This window comes from Papaver somniferum, unplaced genomic scaffold, assembly GCF_003573695.1.
Source record: "Papaver somniferum cultivar HN1 unplaced genomic scaffold, ASM357369v1 unplaced-scaffold_10, whole genome shotgun sequence".
In the NCBI taxonomy this organism is placed as follows: domain Eukaryota; kingdom Viridiplantae; phylum Streptophyta; class Magnoliopsida; order Ranunculales; family Papaveraceae; genus Papaver; species Papaver somniferum.
The window spans coordinates 19,310,796-19,334,376 of record NW_020618825.1 but is presented as its reverse complement, the minus strand read 5'-3'; the positions used below and the strand labels follow the sequence as shown (position 1 = coordinate 19,334,376).

General features: G+C 36.3%; 2 protein-coding genes across 10 annotated transcripts; both read left to right on the top strand.

The window, feature by feature from the left end:
• The first annotated feature begins 1,261 nt into the window (after positions 1-1,261).
• Positions 1,262-15,363, top strand: LOC113326505 (zinc finger MYM-type protein 1-like). The gene is made up of 5 exons (XM_026574222.1): positions 1,262-1,353; positions 13,038-13,170; positions 13,276-15,020; positions 15,133-15,202; positions 15,301-15,363. The coding sequence occupies exons 1-5, from the start codon at positions 1,262-1,264 to the stop codon at positions 15,361-15,363; spliced, it is 2,103 nt and encodes a 700-aa protein (XP_026430007.1).
• Positions 15,364-16,147: 784 nt separating this feature from the next.
• On the top strand, positions 16,148-21,887 carry LOC113326619 (PKS-NRPS hybrid synthetase CHGG_01239-like). Of its 9 annotated transcripts, none has more exons than XM_026574324.1 (6): positions 16,148-16,288; positions 16,746-19,469; positions 19,574-19,675; positions 19,823-19,985; positions 20,918-21,001; positions 21,150-21,887. In XM_026574324.1, exon 2 carries the CDS (start codon positions 16,911-16,913, stop codon positions 18,891-18,893), a length of 1,983 nt encoding a protein of 660 aa, XP_026430109.1. In that variant the 5' UTR covers positions 16,148-16,288; positions 16,746-16,910; the 3' UTR covers positions 18,894-19,469; positions 19,574-19,675; positions 19,823-19,985; positions 20,918-21,001; positions 21,150-21,887. The 9 variants fall into 9 exon arrangements, with proteins under 9 accessions (XP_026430109.1, XP_026430108.1, XP_026430104.1 ...); XM_026574323.1 differs by having other exon boundaries at positions 20,886-21,001; XM_026574319.1 differs by having other exon boundaries at positions 20,310-21,001.
• The last annotated feature ends 1,694 nt before the right edge of the window (positions 21,888-23,581 follow it).

The following is a 23,581-nucleotide window of genomic DNA, read 5'->3' as shown; positions in this document are numbered from 1 at the left end:
ATCAAAAGAGGTGGGAATTTATATTTAACTCTTTTGCGAATGATGTTGTTTTCTTTTACCAAAGTTTATGTTTAACAAATTCATGCATTATCTGATTGTGTATTCCTTGCATTGTTTAGTTTTAAATTCCGAAAGTTCTGTTATCTCTTTCAATCTTTCCAGGGCATGGAAAGGAAATGTAATGCTTTGTTTGTCTTTATGATTGTCTTTGGGAAATGAGAATTTCCAACTATGGTATATTGGATACGCTCCTTCGTTATTTTACTTTTGTGCTTCATTCGGTGTGGAATTGTCATCAATATTACGGGTGTGTACATTCACCCACATACTATCTAGGTGGTAACGGCCATCAGTATTACGGTGTGTAAATATCACCACAGAAATTTATCAGGTGTGTAAATGTCACAACATAAACTAAAAAAGGAGTTTAGGTCCATATACAATGATTGTTTATTTTAGTGGTTTGGTTGTCTTTTAATGTTTGGGGAAACATGTATTGTTTTCCAAATCATGCCAATGATTAATTAAAAGTTAAATTTTATTCCTACAGGGAACCCCTTTTAGGGATGATGTGCTCACCCATTCCCACTTTCAGTTTCAGAGACAGATCAAAGTTGCGCAGCGGAAGCTTCGAGGAATTGACTTCGTTAATTAGTTAACTTTTGTTATATTTATTATGTTTGCAAACCAAATGACTATTGTATATGTATCATTAGAGAGGAGTTCTTGTATATGTATATTTCTGAGTGGGGCTAGTTTTGGGTAAAATTTTGTAGCGGATTTCTTAATTGAATGTTTAAGTAAATGATTTAGATTTTTAGTGCCTCTTATTTAGATAATATCTTGGATTAATTAGATGCTAGATTAGGGGGAGCTACAGTTTTCTCATTCTCGTGTAGGTAACAAACTATATTAATTTCTTTTGCTCACATTCTCATGCTTAAACAGGCTGATAAGAACCCTGATCTTTTCAAGACATGGTACTCACCGTTGGAGAAAAACTGATCATTGTGTCCAGGTTTGCTATGAATACATGGCGGAGCAGGGGAATGAATAACTCCAAGTCCATACGCCACCACTGCACCACCAGTCCTTCATTCCACTACCACCTGTTGTTTCTTTGGTTTGCTAATTTGGCTTCAAATTGTGAATTCATGATCAGGTGCATATGGTTCGCTATTAGCAAATATCAAATACTGGTCTTAGTGAACCCATTTCCTATATAGATTCTAATCTAGATTTACCATTGTCCTAAATTTAGATGATTATGTTGGTAGGAGCAAAAGCTACAATAGAGACTGTTGATGCATTAAGAAGTGGAGCTGCTGCAATGAAGGATATCCGAAAAGCAATGTAAGTAGATGCTCTTCCTACCTCTCTCTCTCCCGGAATATCTTTCTACATCGTTGCACTAAATTGATGCCACCCTTTCTTATTCGCACATGTATATGCCAGTGTCATTACATTCTCTTTTTGGTGCCTTTTAAAGACTAAGAAATATCTTCCTGTGCGAAAGTGGAAGCACTTAATTCAGGAACTTCAAAGTAACATAGATGGCCCTTCACCTAGTTATGCACGCTCAACACCTTCATATCACTTTGTTATCACCTCTGTGTTGTTTTTACTGACACAGTGCGTGGTGTTTAGGATTAGGCATTCACATTTATAGCGAGTAAAACGGTAGTATTCTCATTTCGCATGTCGAATACTAATAGTAAGTTTGTTCATTGTTTGTTGTAGATTTGAGCATCTTAAGTGAAAGTGGCCTGCGAGATCTAGCACATTGCTTTTGCTGGTTCCAGTAGAAATGCATCACAATCCATGGTGACAACTTAAACTTCAACCTTTGGGCATGCCTCATGCAGTAGAAATTTTCACCTAGGTAGATGGTTTCCGTAGTTCGAAAGAATGTGAGTTCTTTTCCCCTGAAATTGTTATGTAATAACCTTGATGTGATACTGAATTTATAAATTTATCCACATGACAATCCTTCATATGATTTTTGTAATGTGCTTCATACTTTGTGTATGACTTTATCATGGTGAACTAACTCTAAGAACACTTTCTTGATACTTTTATTGGATTAATTAGATTTTCAAATGAACATGGGAAACTCGATTTTTGCTACTGGGAACTCTAATATTGACCTGGTATTGACCGGTCAAAACCACTATTTTTTTGATGTTACAAATATTTCGCAACTGCAGAAACCTGTTGCGAAATTGCAGTTCGCAACTATTTACAACTGCTACGACCATCTATTACACAACAGTTTGAAACAGTTGCGATGTGAGCCGTTGCGAAATATTGCAACATCGACTTTCGTAACAGGACTAAATTGTTGCGACCACGTTTTGCAACTTCCAGTTACCGTTGCGAAACACTAAATTGGTGTAGTGCGCCACCATTCCATAAAGTAATGATACCTCCAGAATTACCTTCAGAAGGTAAATAAGCATATTCAAAATTGTTACTGCCCCACAAAGATCTTATTAAAGCCTCATTCACTACTTCCATTTTTGATTCTTGAATAGTGCAAATAGAAACTCTATTTTTCCTTATAGCTTGTCTTACTTCCTGAATTTTTAACTCATCATTCAAGCCCCTAATATTCCATGACATGATGTTAAGATCCATTTGACAAATTATCCCTAGAAGAATCAAAAGTATCTTGAACAAATTCTTCCTCGTATGCAGAATCACAATCATCCAATCCATCTAAATCTTCAAATGTAGTTTGGATATTACTCTCCTCTGACCTCTTTAGCTTCAGAAAGAAATTCCTATAGATATTGCAAGAATATATATTGTCGCAATTAATACCCAATTGTCTATATAAAGAGATATGAAAATCTACCATTTTTGAATTTCAATCTCCTGAGATGGATTGATTGAGTTTTTACATTCAACGGCTATATTTTTTGGAATAAGCACTGTGTCAGCTGCATCGGTGCCTTTAGTAGCATTTGAATTTTGAAAATTTGAGCATAATTCTGTGGGGAAGAATTAGCCTGATTAAAAGACAAGGAACCAAAATAAAAATGTGAACCATTAACTCCACCCACGTCTGATTGACACGCACGCGAGACAGAACAGAGTGAGTTTTGCTCAACATTTTCTCTTGACTCTGAGATCAATGAATCCTGGACTGGTGAAGACCTGATATACACGCAAACGAAACAGCCAAGTCACGGTGATTCATAGATTCTGAGTGTTGTACGTCTTGGGAAGAAAACCCACCAAGTGCCCCAAATTTTGACCTACAACTTTCCTTTTTTTCCTCATTACTGTTACCCAAGAGTGTGGATCAGTTGAGTTTAACAGTAACCCTTAGTCAGATGGATCAGTTGGTCAGGAGTAATTGAGCTGCCCCTTAACAACAACGTGGCCACTGGGGAAAAAACTTCAATATTCAAACTTGGCGTCGAAGAATTCGCCCAATTTGAATTCAAAATATATTGAGGTATATTTTCCATACTAGAAGGAGAAATTGCAGCTATTGAGTTTCCGCTTTAGTGCGAGGCTGAATTTACGGATTGATTAGATGAAATATGTTCCCGAGAAAAGGGGATTCGTTGACTAGTATCCGCCATCATAGTTACAGATCTTAGATTCTTATTTAGATCATGATCAAGCAGGAAATCATCCTGAATCCATTCAATGCTCAGCCAAAAACCTTGAAATTTAACAGCAGCAGGGATTTTATGTAGATCACCATATACCTTAACCTTACTGCTGTTAGTTTTAGACAGATTGTTAGTGGATGGATGAATGTCGACCACTCTTCCCCAAGGATGAAAAATTGATTCGAATGAACTTCTAGTCCAGAGATGTAATGGAAGTCCCCTTATGCCAATCCAATGTTGCTCAGTCGATGAAAATTCCCTTCTGATATAAGCATCTTCCTGCTTCCAATGTCTGATTATGATTTGAGAATTGCCCACACTTAGTGATTGAGGAACATAAAACATAGTATAAATTTTCTGAGAATCCACTTTGAAAAAAGCCAGTTTCCCGTTGATATTGCAAAGATTAATTTTACCCCATTTATAAAAATTTGAAATACCCCTTGCGATCTTCGCCCATTCAATGTTATAGTTTTGAATGGATACTGCCAAACCAAGATACTAGAATTCATCATCATTGGATTTAACAGCGAATCAGGTGGAGGTGGAATTGGCTGCCATCTGTTCATCACATCCACAGGAGGCTTTGATACTTTCTCTGCAAGAACCTGAGGTTTTTTTTGCAACAGATGACCAAAAACTGCTCCAGACTGCACCGCCTAGACCACTTGGTATGGAAACAAATATTTGAAAAGAATCCGGAGATGTGCGAGTGATTTTGAGATAACTACCATTTTTGTTAGATAGCAATTCCAAAAGAGTTACTACCTGGTTAAATCTTCTAGACCACTTCTGATTCTTTTTAGGAATCATTTTCACGGCTTCTAAAGTAGAAGTAAAAACCCAATCAATAGCTTCAGCAAGAATAAAAATCCAATTTTGGTAACCTTTATATCTCTCCAGAACTTTTATCTCTTTGTGTTTTCCTTTGAGAGACCAAGATAATTCAAAAGATTTTGATTCAAAAAGAACAGTTGTTGAAGACTTCATAATGAAAATTGTAAGATAAAATAAGAACAACTTGAAGGAAAAAGCTAATGGAAAATAAGATCTCTATTAACCCATAAATCTCGCCCCCAAGGTGAAAGATCAAAAGATTCGTCTTTAGACGTCGAAGAAGTTCAGTGTAGCACACTCCTAAACTGAATCAAATCACTAGGATTGAATCGATTAGGATTGAATCGATTAGGAGGCTGAGATCAAAAACCACAATGGTGAAAATCGCCATGAGAGAGAATCTCCGTGAAAAACGCTATTTTGATTAGGGGTCGATCCTCAAACGGTAAATTATCACTCGTATATTGTCTGTTCTCTCACACGGCATATTGTTAGCTAATGTCCATTACCAACCACTCCTTCAGCCGAAGGAGTGTATGAAATACTTCGGACTTTGGAGGAGCGAAGTTACCCATAGGATCTATGGCTTTTCTTGATCTCATCACCTTTTTTATTTGAGCATTTGTTTGTAATTTGATCAAGGAAAAAAAACATGGATAGGAACAAAATTGATAAATACCGAGGAGCATAATTTACATGATATTTTGGAAGTTCAACCATGGCCGTTTAAAGATATGAAGAAAACTAGTATTTGGGTTGTAAGTTCTGGTACCATTTCGTGTTTGAGTCCTAAGTTTGTCCGTTGATGATTTTGGTTGCTTGACCGGCAGTTGACCTGTCAACAGTTAAATAGTTTGACCTTTTATTTACAGAAATGCCACTCTGTCTTTTCAACACTAACATCGTTCAACAATATTCACTAAATATCGGGTCGAAGAACATAGCTCAGTGGTATCCCATTAACTCCAGTAAGGAGGAAGTCAGGAATTCAATCCCCGTCACCGTAAAAATTTGTAGTAAATTAGTTATACAGTGGGTTTAGCGGTGTTGGATCTGGCAATGGGGCCAGTCCAACTGGCTGAGTTCGGATAGGGGCTCTGAATCAGGTTACCGTATCAAAAAAAAAAAAATGTTCACTAAATATTGTAGTCCTTTCTTTAATCGTGTTGTTGTAAGCCCGTGAATTTGTCCTTTTTCAAGATTCCCTTGAACAGAACATCATCCCAAAATTCCTTTTAAGTCTAGAGTACCCAAACTTCTTTATCGTTCCTAATCAAACCTGATATACAAAATCATCCCAACATTAATTTAGTCAAAGCTTCAAAATTGATCAATTTGTTTATATTTTGTAGAGGCTAAGGTTTGGTAATTTAGGTTTTGTTGCAAAGTGTAGAAATTAGGGCCTGATTTTGATTTAAACTTGGGATTATGTTGATGAATGAGGTTCAACTTTTTAGACTAGACTCCTGAATTGAAAAAATTGATGATTTCCAAAACAGTCGATTCTTCTTGATCATTAATAATCCAATCTTTCCTACAAACGATCTCTGTTTTCGGAGAGGGAAGTTTAAAGGATTTCAAACTCTTGCATAGTGTTAATGCGTGGTTAGTTCCAACTCTTTGATGGGTCTCGATGGAAGAGGTGATGATGGTAGAAGGTGGCAAAATGAAGTGTTCGGTCTAAACTGCTGATGGGTATGGAGGTGTCCCGGCAAAAGAGTTCTCTGAAAGAGAAAAAAAAATACGGAAAATAGGTCATTTGTTCAAATATTTTTAAAACATGGTTCAAATGGACGAGTAAAAATTAATATGGGTGAAATGGACAAAAAAAATTAGCAAGGATGAAGCTGGATTCATCCTGGCTTAAACTTAAAATATAGTGAGGATGAAACTGGATGCATCCTGTGTAAATTAAAAAATAAGAAAAAGTATTTGAAAATTGGCAGGATGAAATTATTTACATCCTGGCTATTTTTACATTTTTGTCCATTTAAACAGTATCAAAATCTAAGTGTCCTTTTCACCCAGGAATTATTGATTTTGGTCTTTTTAACCAATTTTGTGAAAAAAATAATCGGTCAATGCACATCGGAAGACGCAATGGTACTTTTGTAAATAAAAGGTCGGACTATTTGACTATTGATCGGTCAACTGATGGTCAAGCGACCCCAAACCATCAAAAGGGAAATTTAGAACCCAAACAATAAACGGTACCCAAATTTACATCCCAAACACTAATTTGCTCAAAGATATGTGTTTCCAGGTAAATTAAAAACGGCATTTCTTATTTGCTAACTCGATCACATGAGATATTCAAAGATAGAATATGGTTAAAACACATACAAAATGACTAACAAAACTTTTCAAAGAAAGGAAAACTTCATTTATCATGTAATTATTATGGGAATTTGCACACCGTTTTCCTGTCTAACTAGCTACATATATCTTATCCCAAGAAGTTTTATGTCTGGAAAGATAAACTTGGTGGATAGAACGGGATATTCAAGACTTTAAATTCAGTTAAGAAGCTATATGGGAAATGAAACAACTAGTCTTCGGGAAACAAATGATATCGGAGGAAAATAAATTTCGGAAAATGAGTTATTTGTCCAAATATTTTTAAAACATGTTCAAATGGACGAGTAAAAATTAATATGGGTAAAATGGACACATAAAAAAAGGAAGAATGATGCACGATTATTTTCTTCCAAATTGTGTGTACTCTGATCAAAATTTTAAAGGTCGATTCCGCATGTCTCATCATCTGGTGAAAAAGATTATTGAAGAACTTTGTCGAGTAGAACCTCTATTCAATTATCAATTTGATGCACTGAATATTAGAGGTCATAGTCCTGAACAAAAAGTTACTTCGGCTTTAAGGATTCTAGGTTATGGCACTCCAGCGGATGCGAACGATGAGTACCTTCGTATGGGTAAAACAACTTAATACACTTACCTTTAATTGTTTCGTGAAGTAATGATTAATCATTTTGGTCCAACATATTTACGAAAACCAACCGACGAAGATGTTAGATAAATATTGAGGGAGAATGAGGACAGCGGATTCCTAGGAATGCTAGGTAGTCTCGATTTTATGCATTGGGTATGGCAAGGATGCCTTATATATTGGTCGGTCAATATAAGGGTCATTATGCAAAACCAACAGTTGTCCTTGAAGCTGCTGCTTCTTATGATTGTTGGATATGGCACGCTTTTTTTAGTCTTCCGGGTTCACAAAATGATATTAATGTTTTGCACAAGTCGCCTCTGTTTGAAGATTTGAAGTATGGAATTTCTCCATCTGTCTGTTTCATGATCAACGACCATCAGTACACTCATGGCTATTATCTTGCGGATGGTATCTACCCAAAATGATCCACCTTGGTTCAGTGCTACTGTCAGCCTCCTGTTGGTCCATTGGGTCGTTCATACCGACATTTTAACGATGCCCAAATTGCATTGAGGAAGGATGTGGAATGCGGTTTTGGAATTTTGAAGAAGAAGTTCGCTATCATTTGTGGCCCATATCTTGGGTTGAGTCCTCGTGAAATGCACAAGACTATGCTCACATGCATAATTCTTCATAACATGATAATTCAGGAAACCCGTCGTGATTTGAATTGGATTAATTACGAAGATGAAGATTTGAGGCCGGAGATTCGACCAGAAAAAGGCTTCCCTGCAAGGAATTATGGTCAAATGACTAACTACATTCAGAACTGAAATTTGTATGACCAATTAAGAGATGATCTGAGATTGAATCTTTGGGCAAGCATGGAAGACAATGATTTTTTTTTCTTTAGTTATTTATTTTTAATCTTTAAGTTATTTAAGTTATGTTAATTTTTTTCCTTAAGTTGTATTGTTATTATTAAATGAAGAAAAACTTAATTAAGAAATATTTCTAATTAATTAATTGAAAACAAACTTAAACTGCTAAATTTAAACTAAAACATTAAAACTTAAACTTATACATTAATCATTCAGAGGAACTACTACATCATACTCATCATCAGTTCCATCATCATCATCATCATCATCATCATCATTGGGTTGGTTGTTAGTAAATCCATCTTGCTTTTCAATCTGTGCTTGAATCCTGTCAAATTCGATTTTCCATACATGTTTTTGTTGGGCGTTCATAATTGAAGTGTTAGCTTGAAGAATGTTATGCTTGTCATAGTCAAACCCAAATTTTTCTTGGGAAAGACGACTTTTCTTACTTTCCCGGTTTTGAAATTTCCTATTAATTGATATTTGCTTCTCGATGGTCTTTTGATGTTCCATAAACTCCGCCATGTTAAATCCTCCGGAACTCCCTTCTTATAGAGCTATTTGTTTTGCCATTTTTGTGTCGTTCCTCCCTGGAAGTTTTCCCTTAGTATTACCCTCAACATAATTATCGAAAACTTTGTTGGCATTTGAGCTTGTTGGGGTATCTGGTGAATAATTTGATGAACCTGAAGAAAATGGTGAACAATTTGGTGTTGATGGAGAAGAATTATATGGTGACCTTTTCAGGTACTTGTTGATTATTTGACAAGTATTCTGGATTATATTTGTTCAACCCCTTAAAAATGTAATAACAACTTTCAAAAGCGAACATTACCATGTCTTCGTGTCCAATTTCTACGAACTTCTCTTTCAAAATCAACATCAATCTGACCATTGTCCTTTCTTTTTCTCTTGGCTTGCATTATTAATGCAACATAAGCGGCCACTTCCTTGTTGATTACAATGAAGTGTTCTGACAATCCTTTCGCATCACGACCATTGATGTTCATAGTTTGTTCTTCATAAATCTTAAATATGTTATCCCACATGGTGTTACCATGTTGTTGTGCACCGCCGATACAATCTTGGGTAAAAAAACATAATTACGACAAATACATTCATCTTCTGCCATGGTGTATTTTGCACCACGGACTCGGGTTTTTTTAGCTTTGCCTTGACTTTGAGATTGTGAATCCATTTCACAAGAAAATATAAATAGTTTTAGATTTGAAAAAGATTGAGAAATTCTATAGAGATTTAAAAATTTTGGTGTGAGTTAAAATGAGTTTGAAATTAGGTATTTATAGAAGTGGAAAACTGTAGCCGTTGGATGATGAATTAATCAGCGATAATCATACAAGCGAGCGACAGCTTGACTAGCGCTGACGATTGACTGACCAACGAGCGACGAAAAGACCATCGAGCGATGGAATCTCTATCGCTCGATTGAAACTCTGTCGTGTATGCCTATATGTCAGGCCTAGCATATAGGCATACGAGTTTGGCAGTTTGACATACCCATAATAAGTGCATATATGCCAAATTTCATGTTTTGGCATGTGCATAGGAATAAGCCTTATAGAGGAACCAACTTTACAGTATAATAGGCCAACTATTCGCGATAAGATTATTAAGACTCGTGGAATACCCTGGGGACAACGTAGAATGGGTATGACCATGTATAATGGGACAACGTAGAATGGTTTCAGGGCATGACCATGTTATGAGTAGATTTGAGCACAAATATTTAGTTGTACCCATAAAAAAACAAAAAAAAACATAATACCGAATTTAGGTATTCAAATAAATTATTTTAGTTTCACAAAATTGGTTAAAAAGACCAAAATCAACAATTTCTGGGTGAAATGGACAGTCATATTTTGATACTGTTAAATGGACAAAAATGTAAAAATTGGCAGGATGTAACCAGTTTCATCGTGCCGATTTTCAAATATTTTTTTTTATTTTTAATTTATACAGGATGTATCCAGTTTCATCTTTGCTATTTTTTAAATTTAAGCTAGGATGAAACCAGTTTCTTCCTTACTATTTTTTTTTTGGCCATTTCACCCAAACTATTTTTTACTCGTCCATTTGAACCGTGATTTAAAAATATTTGGACAAATGACCCATTTTCCGGAATTCACAAAATTGGTTAAAAAGACCAAAATCAACAATTCCTGGGTGAAATGGACAGTTAGATTTTGATACTGTTTAAATGGACAAAAATGTAAAAATAGGCAGGATGTAACCAGTTTCATCGTGCCCATTTTCAAATATTTTTTCTTATTTTTAATTTACACAGGATGTATCCAGTTTCATCCTTGCTATTTTTTAAATTTAAGCTAGGATGAAACTGGTTTCATCCTTACTATTTTTTTTTGGCCATTTCACCCAAACTATTTTTTACTCGTCCATTTGAACCGTGATTTAAAAATATTTGGACAAATGAACCATTTTCCGTTTTAGTTTTCGAAGTCAAATAGATTTGATCATAGCGTGTTTGGATGCGCATCTAGAAATAACTTTCTGGTTTCTAGAAGTCAAAAAATAAGAAATTAGTTTGGGTAGAGAATCTTAAAATAACTTATATAAGTCGAAAAATTTACTTTTTATGAAATAAAGTAGTTTTATTTCTGACTTATGTTTCTGGTATCTAAACGCGCTATTACAGTAGGAGTTAAAATTGTCATTAATAATTGGAGAATGAAGTCTATAAAGGATATTGTGAGGCTTTTCTAATGCTCATATGTACCTTTTCGGTTATATTTGCGTCGGTATCCGTTCTGTTGTATTATCCTTTTAGCTTTTCAAGTTTTCTTTCTGGATTCGCTCCGCCCTACGGCCTTGTTCTCTGGGTTCAATTCCCGTAAGGGACAGGTACTCATCCCCGACCGGCGGTTTCATTACTGAGTGATCGGGATCAGCAGGATTCTCAAACTACGGAACGAACTGCTTTCACAACGAGGCTCGGGAGCCACCTACAGTACATTTTCTTACTCCTAACCGACCCCTACAGTACATTTTCTTACTCCTAACCGACCCCTATTATGGATACATTGCAATCGCTAAATTACTTAGGATCATGTGCCAGTGCAGTGGGGTTTCAGAAGAGTGTTGGTACGTATTGAAAGAGAATAGCAGGCATGGGATTTCACTTCCTATACGGTGGAGGAATTCTAGAAACTTCTTTTATCATCTAGACTCCAACCTGCATAGGGCGTCATTCCTTCAAATCTTCTACTCCGACTTTGATTTACGGTTTACTTTCAGTGCAATTTCGGAATCCCTTCAAACAAAACATATAATCACTGACATCCCCACCTGTAAACATGTGCATGGGACTGCTTGAACTCAACTCAGCTTCTAGAGCTTCTATTTACACATGCATTCTCGAGCTTCAATTTCTTATACATAGTTTCTTGGAGTATCATTGGAATGAGCTAATAATGTAGTTATTATTTTTATTTTTACTTGTACTCAATTCATTATGACTCGGGGTGAGCGCTTAAGTCCCTATCCTCGGATACGGTTTGGCACACTCGCTTTTTTGTGGGCAGGTGTCTGATATGTCCATTGATGGACTAATCGCAGGGTACAAATTAAGGGTACCAATGGGCAGGGACGGAGGCATGTGAGCGCAAATGGGGGGCGCTTGCACCCACTGAAATTTCAAATTTAGTAAGAATAGAGTTGGTTTTTCCGTAATAATAGACTCTTGTGGGTGCAAATATAAATGGCACACTTGAAGTTATATATTTTCAAAGGGTCAAAGTTAAAACTAATAACCATTTTTTTTATTACTCCACCGAGTAGCTTAGATTGGTTTTTTATCTTCACTGAGTCACCGACAGTATCTCTTTGGAGACCACGAAAGAAAAAAGAGAACCTCTTCTATGCATCTCTTCGACTCTTTCGCAAGATATTATTAGTTAGCTAATGATACCGATCACAAATCAGGTGAAGGTGAAGCTTAACCATGATTTCCTTTTTATTCTATTTTCAATTCTGAAGTATATGCCATCGTTTGTTTGGATTTAGTTATTTTGAAGTTAGGGTTTTTATTCTTTTCTTAATCAAAGCAAAATTCCTCCTCTCTATAATCATAGTTTACATAAATATACTGAGATTCGTTAAAATACTAGCTAATCCATAAGTAATCAGAGTCACCCTTGTTTTTTATTTGAATTTTTAGGGTTTTCTCAAATTTATTTATTTTATTCATATTGTTCTTAATAGAAGTATGAAGTATCAATGTTCTGTTTTGTTTGATTTTTGTATATTTTGTTTGTTTACAATGTTCTAATTGAAGCATCAAATCGTCAATGTAGGTTTACGCATCCAATTCCGTGATTTATGATGAAGAAAACTCAATTGTCGATGGAGAGGTTTTACAAAAGGAAGGCGACAGTTGATTTTATCATCGCCTTCAAAACGAGGTGGATCAGGTAGTGGCAGTACAAATGAACTTGGTGAACTTGCTTCTTCTTTACCTAATGAAGTGAAAAGATTAAAAGAAAGTGATGCGGTGAACTTGTTAACTGATGTTGAATTGGAAAACCTCCCTTCGGATCCAGGGCTTCGAAAACCGATTATGGATTATCATCCAAATGTTAGAAACCAAGTTTGAAGGGCATATTTGCAGAATGGGCCGTGCCAGCCTAAAAATCATAAATTTCCTAATTCACGGAAAGGTAGAAAGTTCAATCATTCTTGGTTCAAAGCTCATGAATATTGGCTAGAATACAACATATCAAAAGATAGAGTATATTGTTTATGTTGTTACTTGTTTAAATCAAGTGGTGCTAATAACTTTGCTGATGAAGGATTTTGTACTTGGAGTAAGAAATCAAGACTGCAGGTTCATGTAGGAGATATAAATAGTGCTCACAGCGAAGCTCGGAAAGCCTGTGAAGACTTGTTAGATGAAAAAGTACATATTGACACATCACTTGTTAAGCAAACAGATGAAACTAGAAGGCAATATGGAATTCGTTTGAGGGCTTCAATACAAATTGTCTGAATACTTCTAAGACAGGGTATTGCATTTCGTGGGAATGACGAAGGTGATGATTCTGCAAATCGGGGTAATTTTCTTGAGATTTTAGCATGGCTTGGTAACATCAATGTAGAATATTTGCAGCCTTATATTATGGAAAATGCACCGAAAAATCTGAAATTGACCTCTCCTGATGTTCAAAAAGATATTACAAGTGCTTTTTCATTTGAAATAATTGCTGCAATTATTCGAGACATTGGTGATTCATTCTTTTCAATTCTGGTTAATGAGTCTAAAGATATTTCGTCAAAGGAACAAATGGATATCGTTTTACGGTATGTGAAAGAAGGACGTGTTATTGAGCGCTTTGTTGGGATTGAACATGTAGCTACTACCACTGCCCTCTCACTCAAGAAAACAATCGCTAATTTCTTTTCGAGGCATAATTTAAGTTTTTCCCAGTTGCGAGGACAAGGTTATGATGGGGCTAACAACATGAAAGGTGAGTATAATGGTCTTAAGAAGCTTATTTTGGATGAAAATGAGTCTGCATATTTTATTCATTGCTTTGCTCATCAATTACAGTTAACTGTTGTAAGTGTAGCGAAAAAAGATCCAGAAATCAAGGATTTGTTTTCATTAGTTACTTGTGTGACTAATGTTGTTGGAGGATCATCTAAACGCCTTGAAATACTTCGAAAAATAAAAGGTGCTGAAATTTCTGAAGCTCTTAGCAACAATGAACTTGAAACTGGGCGAGGTTTAAACCAAGAGTCGAACCTCAAGCGTGCTGCGGATACAAGGTGGGGTTCGCACCAAAATACTTTAATTAGCTTGATTAATTTGTATTCAGCTGTGATGGGTGTACTTAGATCAGTTTCAAAAGATAAAACTTCTGATAAGAGATTTGAAGCTAGAGGTATTTTGGTTCATATGAAGTTATATAATTTTGCTTTTCGTCTTCATTTGATGAAAAATATTATGGGAGTTACAAATGATTTGTCAGAAGCTTTACAAAGAAAAGACCAGGATATTGTGAATGCCATGAAGTTAGTTCGGATTTGTAAGACAAGACTACAAGAGATGAGGGATAATGGTTGGAATGATTTACTTAGTGAAGTATCTTCATTTTGTGAGCAGCATAAGATTAAGGTTGTTTGTATGAATGATTCTAGTTTAGGTAAAGGAAGAGCAAAACACAATGTCCAAGAAAACAGCAACGAGCATAAATACCGTATTGGGATATTTAATGCTGTTATAGATTTGCAACTAAGAGAATTGAATGATCGCTTTACTGAAACAACTACGGAGCTTCTTCTTTGTGTAGCTTGCTTATGTCCGAGTGATTCGTTTGCTGCTTTTGATAAGGACAAGTTGAAGCGCCTTGCAGAATTTTATCCAAAGGATTTTTCTGAAATTGACATTGTATTACTCGATGGTCAACTTCAAAACTACATTATGGATGTGAGAACAAGCACTGAGTTTTCAAGTTTGAATGGAATTACTGATCTTGCCCGAAAAATGGTGGAAACAAAGAAAGACAAGGTCTATTCAAAGGTTTATTTACTGTTGACATTGGCGTTGATCTTACCGGTTGCTACTGCCAGTGTAGAAAGACTCTTTTCTGCTATGAAAATAATGAAGACTCGATTGCGTAATAGAATGGGTGATGAGTGGTTGAACGACTGCTTACTTGCATATGTTGAAAAAGTAATAATGGATAACATCGTCAATGACATTATTATGAACCGTTTTCAGATCATGAAGCCACGCAAAGGGAGGCTGTAAGTTGGTACTTGAGTATACAACGTGAAATGGGGGAGATGATATAACATAGATTAATTAGCATCAGGTAGGGTTTACATGAATGATTTATTTTCTCCATCTTTTGGGCAGACTTATGGTTATGGGTCTTTTGATTTTTGCAGTTGATGTAGAGATGAGTTCATCTATTTTGGCGAAAATGGTAAGCTTTACATTTTTGTATATAAGTATATTAGGTGTGATGGGTTTGCTAGCTCGTTAAACAGTCATGCTTTTGAACTCCTTTCGTCTTTGTTGCAGGTATCTCAAACTTGGATTCAAAGGAAAAAACTCGCATATGCAAATCATAGTCTAGTCATGTAATTTACTTTGTTGAGGAGAAAGCTGTGCTGAAAATGCTTTTGGAACTAAATTGCAGTGGAACTTGCGCACAAAGGCAAAAATTTCGAACGACGTTTTTGATTCAGTTTAAAATTTTTTTTTGTGAATATTAGTAATTTTTTTCGACCCCACAACCTTTAAGTCCTGGCTCCGTCCCTGTTTAGGACGGGTTGGTAAATTTTGGTCGAGTAAGGTCGGTTCCTATGGATGTGGCTAGTTTTGCACCCACCATGGAGCTAGCAAACAAGCAAACTGGTCTAGTTGCCACTTAGCCAGGTTAGGTCGAATAGTTACCGAGCGGTCGAGTCTCGACCGTTCGGTGGAGTTTAGATCTCCCGGTTCTGTCTCCACTTCTAGCGGTCGACCCTAGATCGCTCAGTAATTTTTTTTTTATTTTTTTACTTCTTTTCTCTTACTTTTTAGTTATTATAGCATATTTTATTATAAAAAGGGTCCCACAAAATATTATATAATCCATAAAATTTAATAATGACCCCAACAAAACATAATAAAATATACTAATTTATTAGAATTTGCTAGATTTATGGTAGTGGGAGAACTACATGGCATGGCAAAAACAACTTTTATACCTCCTCCCATGGGAACTGGCCTAAGGTTATAAAACTGATTAAGGTAATGTTTTTACCGGGCCAACTTTATCCATAGGGAGTTAGGGACTAAAAGGCAGACCCGCGAGTCTGTTCCGAGTCCACCCTATTGAGTCAGTAGACGAGCTAGAATCCTCCTTAAACGTCAATCCAATAAAATCTCTATATTCTCCTCCTTCAGAGCCAGAAGAACGGAAAGCTTTGTAAACCCTAGCTAAAAACCATCAACTGAATCTGCAGGAGATGAAGTAGAGATTACTCAAATCATTCAGAGGTCTGGGGAAAAGAGAATCAATGAGGTAATTAAAACTATCTCCTATCCTTCAATCTGCTCTTTCTTATATGGTTTGCTTCTTTAGGTTTTGAGTATGGGTCTGTCTTATAGGGATCCTTTTTACTGATTTCAGTCTGGGTTTTTCTTTTTATCGGTTTAAAGCTTTGATTTTGGTGATTAGATTGATTTTTCAGGTGAATAAAAGTTGCAATTTTTAGTTGTTTGAGATTAAGAAGAAGATGATAAAATTAGGTCAGTTTGATGTTAATGTTGATATGGGGGTGCTTAAATTTTGAAGAATATTGTATATTTTTCTTAATTATCGATTGATATACGCAAAGAAATTACTCTCAATTGGTAAAATTGTTAGTAAGTAATGTAATTTTGCTCGAAGTTTTTTCTATCTGTCTAGTTTAATTGTGGGTTCGAACATTGTCGACATCATGATATCAATAATACTCTGTATTATGCACAAACTGCAGATTCACAGCTTCCAGAAGTAACTACGGTACTAGGCATTCCAGTGAATAGAAAGATTCGACCCTATTGTTGAAGTGGAGAATCATTTTTATGACATTACGAAGGAAGTGAAGGACACGTGTAAGTTCTTCAGGGTAGATTTAATCGTATCTTTTTTTTCTGAATAGATGGAAGAAACTCCGATGGAGGTTGAGACTAGTGGAGACATTGAATTATTTGATCCACGAAAAGAATATTGTGCAACTAGTGTGCAGAATTGGGGTGAAGAGGAAGATGTGGTGGTGAATCCCGAGCATGAAAAACGTGTATCGGAGGTTTTAAAAATTGACATGGCGGATCAGTTTGTAACTGATCAGGTGTTTAATTCTCGTGATGAAATGATTGTGTGGTGTCAAGATGTTGGGAGACAAAATCATATGATAGTTGTGATTGCAAAGTCTGAGAAACCAGTACCAGGAAGAAAGACAAGGATTACATTGGGTTGCGAGAGGGGTGGGGTGTTCCGTCACCATACAAAGAAAGACCAGGCTTTGCTTGAATTTCCAGGGAGGACCTTAGCGCCAACGGTGAGGGAAAGAAAACGCACTGGGACAAAGAAGTGTGGTTGTCCATTCACCCTTAAAGGAGTCTGGCAACCAGATGATAAATGGAAGGTTAAGGTAGAATGTGGAGAACACAACCATGCGTTAGAAAGCACCGTAGTTGGTCACTCGTTCGCTGGTCGATTGAGGGACGACGAGAAGCAAGTGCTGAAAGATATGATAAGAAGTGGCCTTAAGCCAAAAGAAGTACTTACCACACTTAAGAAAAGGAGCAGAGGTACTAACAAGTCTACCATGAGAACCATCTATAACGCAAGAGCGCATTTGAGAATGACCGAGATGGAGGGGAGGTCGGAAATGCAGCAGGTTATGAAGCTTCTGGAGGAGTATCACTATGTGGAATGGCACATTAAGGACGAGGAAACTGATGAGGTGCAAGACGTAATTTGGAGCCACCCAGATTCTATACAGTTGGCAAAGAGTTTTCCTTCAGTATTGATGATCAATTCCACGTACAGGACGAGTCGGTACCATATGCCTCTTTCCGAGATCATAGGGGTCATGTCAACTGGTAAGACATTTACTGTTGCTTTTCTGTTTATGAAAGCCGAAATAGAAGAGCGCTACACATGGGCTTTGAGCCAGTTGAAGACGATTTATGAACCCAATGCACTGCCTTCTGTATTTGTGACAAGTGGTGTTAGTGCTCTGGTTAGTGCAATCAAAACCGTATTCCCAAAAGCAGATCACATTCTTTGCACCTTCCAGATTTCAAAGACCATAATGATTAGCTGCAAACACGAGTTCCACAACAACGAATACTCTGACAGTTTCCTGAAGGATTGGGAATACCTGATGCAGTCTGAGACTCCTGTTGCTTTTGATGAAGGATTTGCATCATTTGAGAGTAAATGGATCAACTACCCCACATGTGTTCAGTACCTGCGGGACAATTGGTTGGATCTGAAGGAGCACTTTGTCTCAGCTTGGACGAATAAGGTAAAGCATTATGGTTACACAACCACAAAAACTATCGAGGGTGCACAGGAGAAAACAAGTAGAATGATTGGATCGTCACAAGGAACTTTTGTCTCATGCTGGACAGAAATCCACAGCTCGATCACCAATGAGATTACAACTGTGAAGGAATCCTTGGTAGATAGCTTAATGTCAGTGAAGCCATCACATAATTTACCAATCTTGAAGGATTTGAAGAATACTGTTTCTCATCTAGCACTAGATATGCTAGTAGCAGAGCGTTCTCGAGGTCAGTCCATTGACATCAGTGGTTCATCTTGTGAGTGTTCCATACGGTTTACTCATGGATTACCTTGTGCACATGAGATACAACAATTTGAGCACGAGGGTCGACCCATTGCGTTATCTGATATTGACCCACACTGGAGAAAACTTGTAGCTGTGCCTGCTCCAATCATGCCTCGCAATCCAGATAACCTTCCGGAGTTTGATTTATTTAAACAGAAGTGGGAAATATCATCAGAGACAGTACGCCTTACAATGTTGAAAAAGCTGAAAGAGATAGTTACACCCCCAACAACACTGCCTGTGCTTCAATCCCCTTCAGCAAATGATTCATTCACTACCTGATACAACCATCAAATACCTACTCTGTGATTATACTGCAGATACTGTATGCATTGTGAATTTTATGGCATCATTGTCAGAAATGCTTTTAACAAGGATTTTATTGTTACTGAGAGTAACAAATGGATTTCTTGACTGTACGGGCATGCTGGAGTTTTAATATTGTATAGGATGTGATGCTTTTTTTTTACCTAGGTTTGCCAGACTTCTTTGCTCTAAGCCTGTCTGTCTTTTTATTTTGTCATAAGTTCCTAATTTTGTTCTCATGTCCTTGAAGAGCTGTATGCTGCGACTTAAATTCATGTCTAAATAGATAACTTGGTATTTATATTGTATAAAAGACAGATCAGATGGTGTCTTGACAGGAAAATCTTGTTACTGAATGAGCAGGTAAGCATAACTTAATTGTGCTGGCAACTTTTGTTTCGTTTCTTTAACAGCATGTAGGTGGTAAGAGATCAGTTCTTTTATGTGGATTATTGCGGAGAAGTAAATAATTGTGTAGAGCTAGATCTGAGACTTTCAGTTCTTGGATCCTGAAAGTGGATCTAACTGTGTAATAATGTCTAACATGTGGTGGTAAGCGATACCTATATCTGTATCATTTTTATATCAGAATTGGTTTTTCTAGCAATTGGTAATAAACTGATAATGGGAATTTTGATTTTTTTTTTTGAGCGTAGGGTTGGAATGGAGTGAGGTTGCCATCATTACAGGGCATACGAGCTGAGAGTGTCTCCCTCTATTGTTTGACCTCTCCTAGGAAAGAAGCCGAACTTGTTGAGGTATTTTTCGTTTTCTGCACATATATACATATTACAGGGCCTATGAGCTGAGAGTGTCTCCCTCTAAATGCCTGTATCAATGGAGTTTGATTAATTTTCCAATTGATAATATCGTAAATATAATTAAGTTATTTTTACACCTTGTAGCTCATATTAAGATAAAACATGCCTTTGTTGTGGCAACTAAAAAACGCTAGAAAAGTGCATGATAAAGTTGGCAAAGGTGTTGGTCACTATGATGAAATCAGTTTCTTGGTTCCTGTTGGGAGTTTCTTTTCGTGGGAGCTACCTACATTAAACCATGCATCATGTAAGTTGAAGCAGTTAAAATTTATATGCAGCCTTCTAATCTTGTTTTCATGCAGGGTAACTGATTGACCTTTAGTACTTTTAGTGAGTGGCAGTAGGTTGATGCTTGTTTTACGTTTTGTTCTTGATTAATGCACTTTGATTATGCCTTATGTTTGACATCAGTTTATGTCCTTTAGAGTTTTCTTTAGTTTCTTGAATGTGGCTGCATGATTTCAGGGTTCACAGTAACAAATGCTTTTTACTTGGATTAGGTTTTCCAAAGATCCTATTGGAAGTTACTTGGAAATTAATAATGCTTTTTCATTATTTCTGTGGTTTACAGTTTTTGTTTACTATCATGGAGATGGTACGAAAAGCTCAACCAAGCCAATCAGCAAATTTATATTCACCATGTTTATTTGATGAGTGTAGTAAAAAAAAACAAACAATGATCCTTTAGGCAATACTAGCTTGCACCGATTAAACAGAGCTATCAATAATCAGAGAGTTCAGTACATTGTGGAGCAGGTACAACAAAATATGGTCCACATAGTTTAACACTGTTTCTGTTTTTCACTAAATGTCCCGAATCTTGAGTAGTTAGATTATTAATTGTGCATTCTCAGTTTAGAGTACCACAGCACTTTGCTAGTGTTACTAATAAATTTCATTTATGATTTGGTGGAAAACATTATTGATTATCTACGTGTCCAGGTCTTAGGTTCTTTGAAGATTTCTCGTATCTTCGTAATCGCATCTTGTCATGTCTACATCGTGCGTGTCTATCTCAGAAGGGCTTCCAAGAGAAAAATCTCAGAAGACACGTTAAAAGCATGTTCTTATTATTAGGTTTTAACATAAATGAATGATCTACTTCTGTTGTTATAAATAGAGCTAAGCTCACTTCATATTTCATCAGACTCAAAACCAGAAGCGCGTTCTTTGTTTCAGCCGAATTCATCTGAAATATGGCAACCAAGATTTCTCTCGCGTTCCTCACTGCTCTTTTGTTTTTTGCAATTGTGAACCTGTCACGTAAGTTTCTAACAACTAGCTACTGGTTTATGTTGTTCTTTTGTTTTTGTTATTTTTTCACTTGATCAGATTATTAGCTGGGAACCGTGAAATCTAAATTTATCATCACATAGTATTGCTAATTATAGTTAGTTTGGCAACGTTGCAGAGACGGCATTCGCTAAATGGAATATAACCAAAATCTCGTCATTCAGCGGACTCAGTGGAGCAGAAATGTGTAGATCCGGGGACACGTACAATTCCGTTGATTGTGGTCCAACAAATGAATGCAAATGTTGTAATGAGTGGTGCGAAGATAAATGCAGCGGAATGAGTAGTTCAGTGGTTAAATAAAAGTGCACAAAGTTTATAAACTCAGAAGGCTATCCTACTACAAACTGTGAGTGTTGCTGCACTCCACCCGGTCAAATATGCAAACCCGGAGACATCCACAATGTCTATTTATGCGGTCCAACACGTGAATGCAAATGTTGTATTGATTTGTGTGAAGATAAATGTAGGGGAATGGGTAGTGGTACTTCAGTGGATTCTCAAGAGTGCACAAAGTTTATAAACTCGGAAAGTTATCCTACTACAACATGCGATTGCTGCTGCAAAGGTTATGCCGCCACCATCCCCACCATCTCCACCCTTAAGTTGTCCAGCAGAGATGGAAGTTCAAGTATCACCGGGTGAGGTACCCTGCAAGTAACACAACATATGCTGCTTTCAAGGGATGTTACTAGTTCATTACCAACATCAGTTTGCTGCTTTCAAGGGATGCAATATCATTGCAGCTCATTTTGTACGTTTTAGTTTCTGTAGCCTTGATGCTTGTTTTAGCCGTATTGTATTGTTCTTATGCTGGTTCATATCTGAATGAAAACTGCCGTATCGTCCTTGTTTTTGTCGTTTCTTTTTTATTTTTTACCCCTTACATTGATTTAGCAGAGCTATAAACAGCCTGGGAGTCCACTAATTTATGGAACAGGGATTCACACAACTGAACTTTTAGGTACACCTTTATTTTTTATAAAGGGTCAAGTATCATCTCATATCCCATCACATGCTTGTATGGATTTTTTATCACAGAGTGTGAAAGCAAATCATATGATAAATCAGGAAGGACTGCCATTGGAAAAATGTTTATACAACCAACTGCTTGGGTTGTTGAGATCAATGCAGTCAATTTTAGATTTCCGTCTCGTTGGGGACTAAGACATTGGTACAATTTTGTCTGGAGGCGATTTTCGGCGAAAATTTCGAAATAACTACCAAAACTTCGTTTCCGAATTTTGTACCTATAATAATCAAAAATCTTAATGGATTTTTCGTTCATAATTTAATTGTATATATAAATGTAATGAAATACCACCAACTTTTATCAAAAGAAACAAATCTCCATTCAATATAGTAGCAAACCCAAGATACATACAACTTTCAAAAAGGGTATATTAATTATAGAATCCTATTATTGGGGCTGTAAAAGCGGTGGGAAATTTGGGGCTTTATAGGATCATGAAATAGTAAATGAAGTTATCTCTTATCACATCATATTCCAAATGTCTATTATATCCTTACCTAAATTTCACTATTCATATATAAAAAAAATCCTAAATCTATAATCTTCTCCTTCTCTTTCTTTTTTCATTGACAAATCATGATTTCATCATGATGAAGATCATAAAAAAAAAACTAGATCTATTATCTTGTCTCATCCTTCCCTTCTCATTCATAAATTATGATGAAGATGATGAGCATAATTTCATCATGATGAGGATGATGATCATAAAGGAAACCCAAACCTATATTCTTCTCCTTCTCTTTCTCATCCAAAGAGATGATCATCATAGAAAGAAAAAACTAAGAAAACCCACCATTTATTTTTGTTTTAAATGGTTAAAAAAATCAATTCGATGAATTTCGGGTAAAAAAAAAACGTTTCTAAAAATGTTTACGGCTGAGAGTTCTTAGATTCCCAACCGTGAATCAAGAATACGGTTGGGATAGTCTGTTAACCGAACCGAGAGTCCATATTTGGTTTTCCCAACCAAAAGATTTTTTCTATTTTTTTTTTTGGTTTTCAGAACCAGTTACCGCTGGGAAAACCTAGTCGTTTTACGACTATGATAATTTGTCAACCCAACCGCAGAAAGAAAAACGGTTGAGAAACGATAGTGTCCCAAGCCGTATTTTTAATTTACGGCGGGGGAATAAAGAAATCCTATCCGAAATCATTTTTTTGTTTTGTTTTGTTTTTGTTTTTATAACCAGTTAAGGCTGGGTTTTCCCAGCGTAACAGTAGTTTCGACTGGGTTTTGGATTTCCCCAGCCGCAACTGATTCTGGAAACCCAAAAAAATCATAAAACTAATCCCGGTTGGGATAACCAAGCCGAAACATGTACTTTCGGCTGGGAATCTAAAAACTCCCAGCCGTAAACACCTTCAGAAACTTTTTTTTACCCGAAATTCATAGAATCATATTTTTTATCGATTAAAAAACAAAAATAAATGGTGGGTTTTCTTAGTTTTTTTTTTTATGATGATCACCATCTTTATTATGATCTATGAATGAGAAGGAAAAAGAGAAGATAATAGTT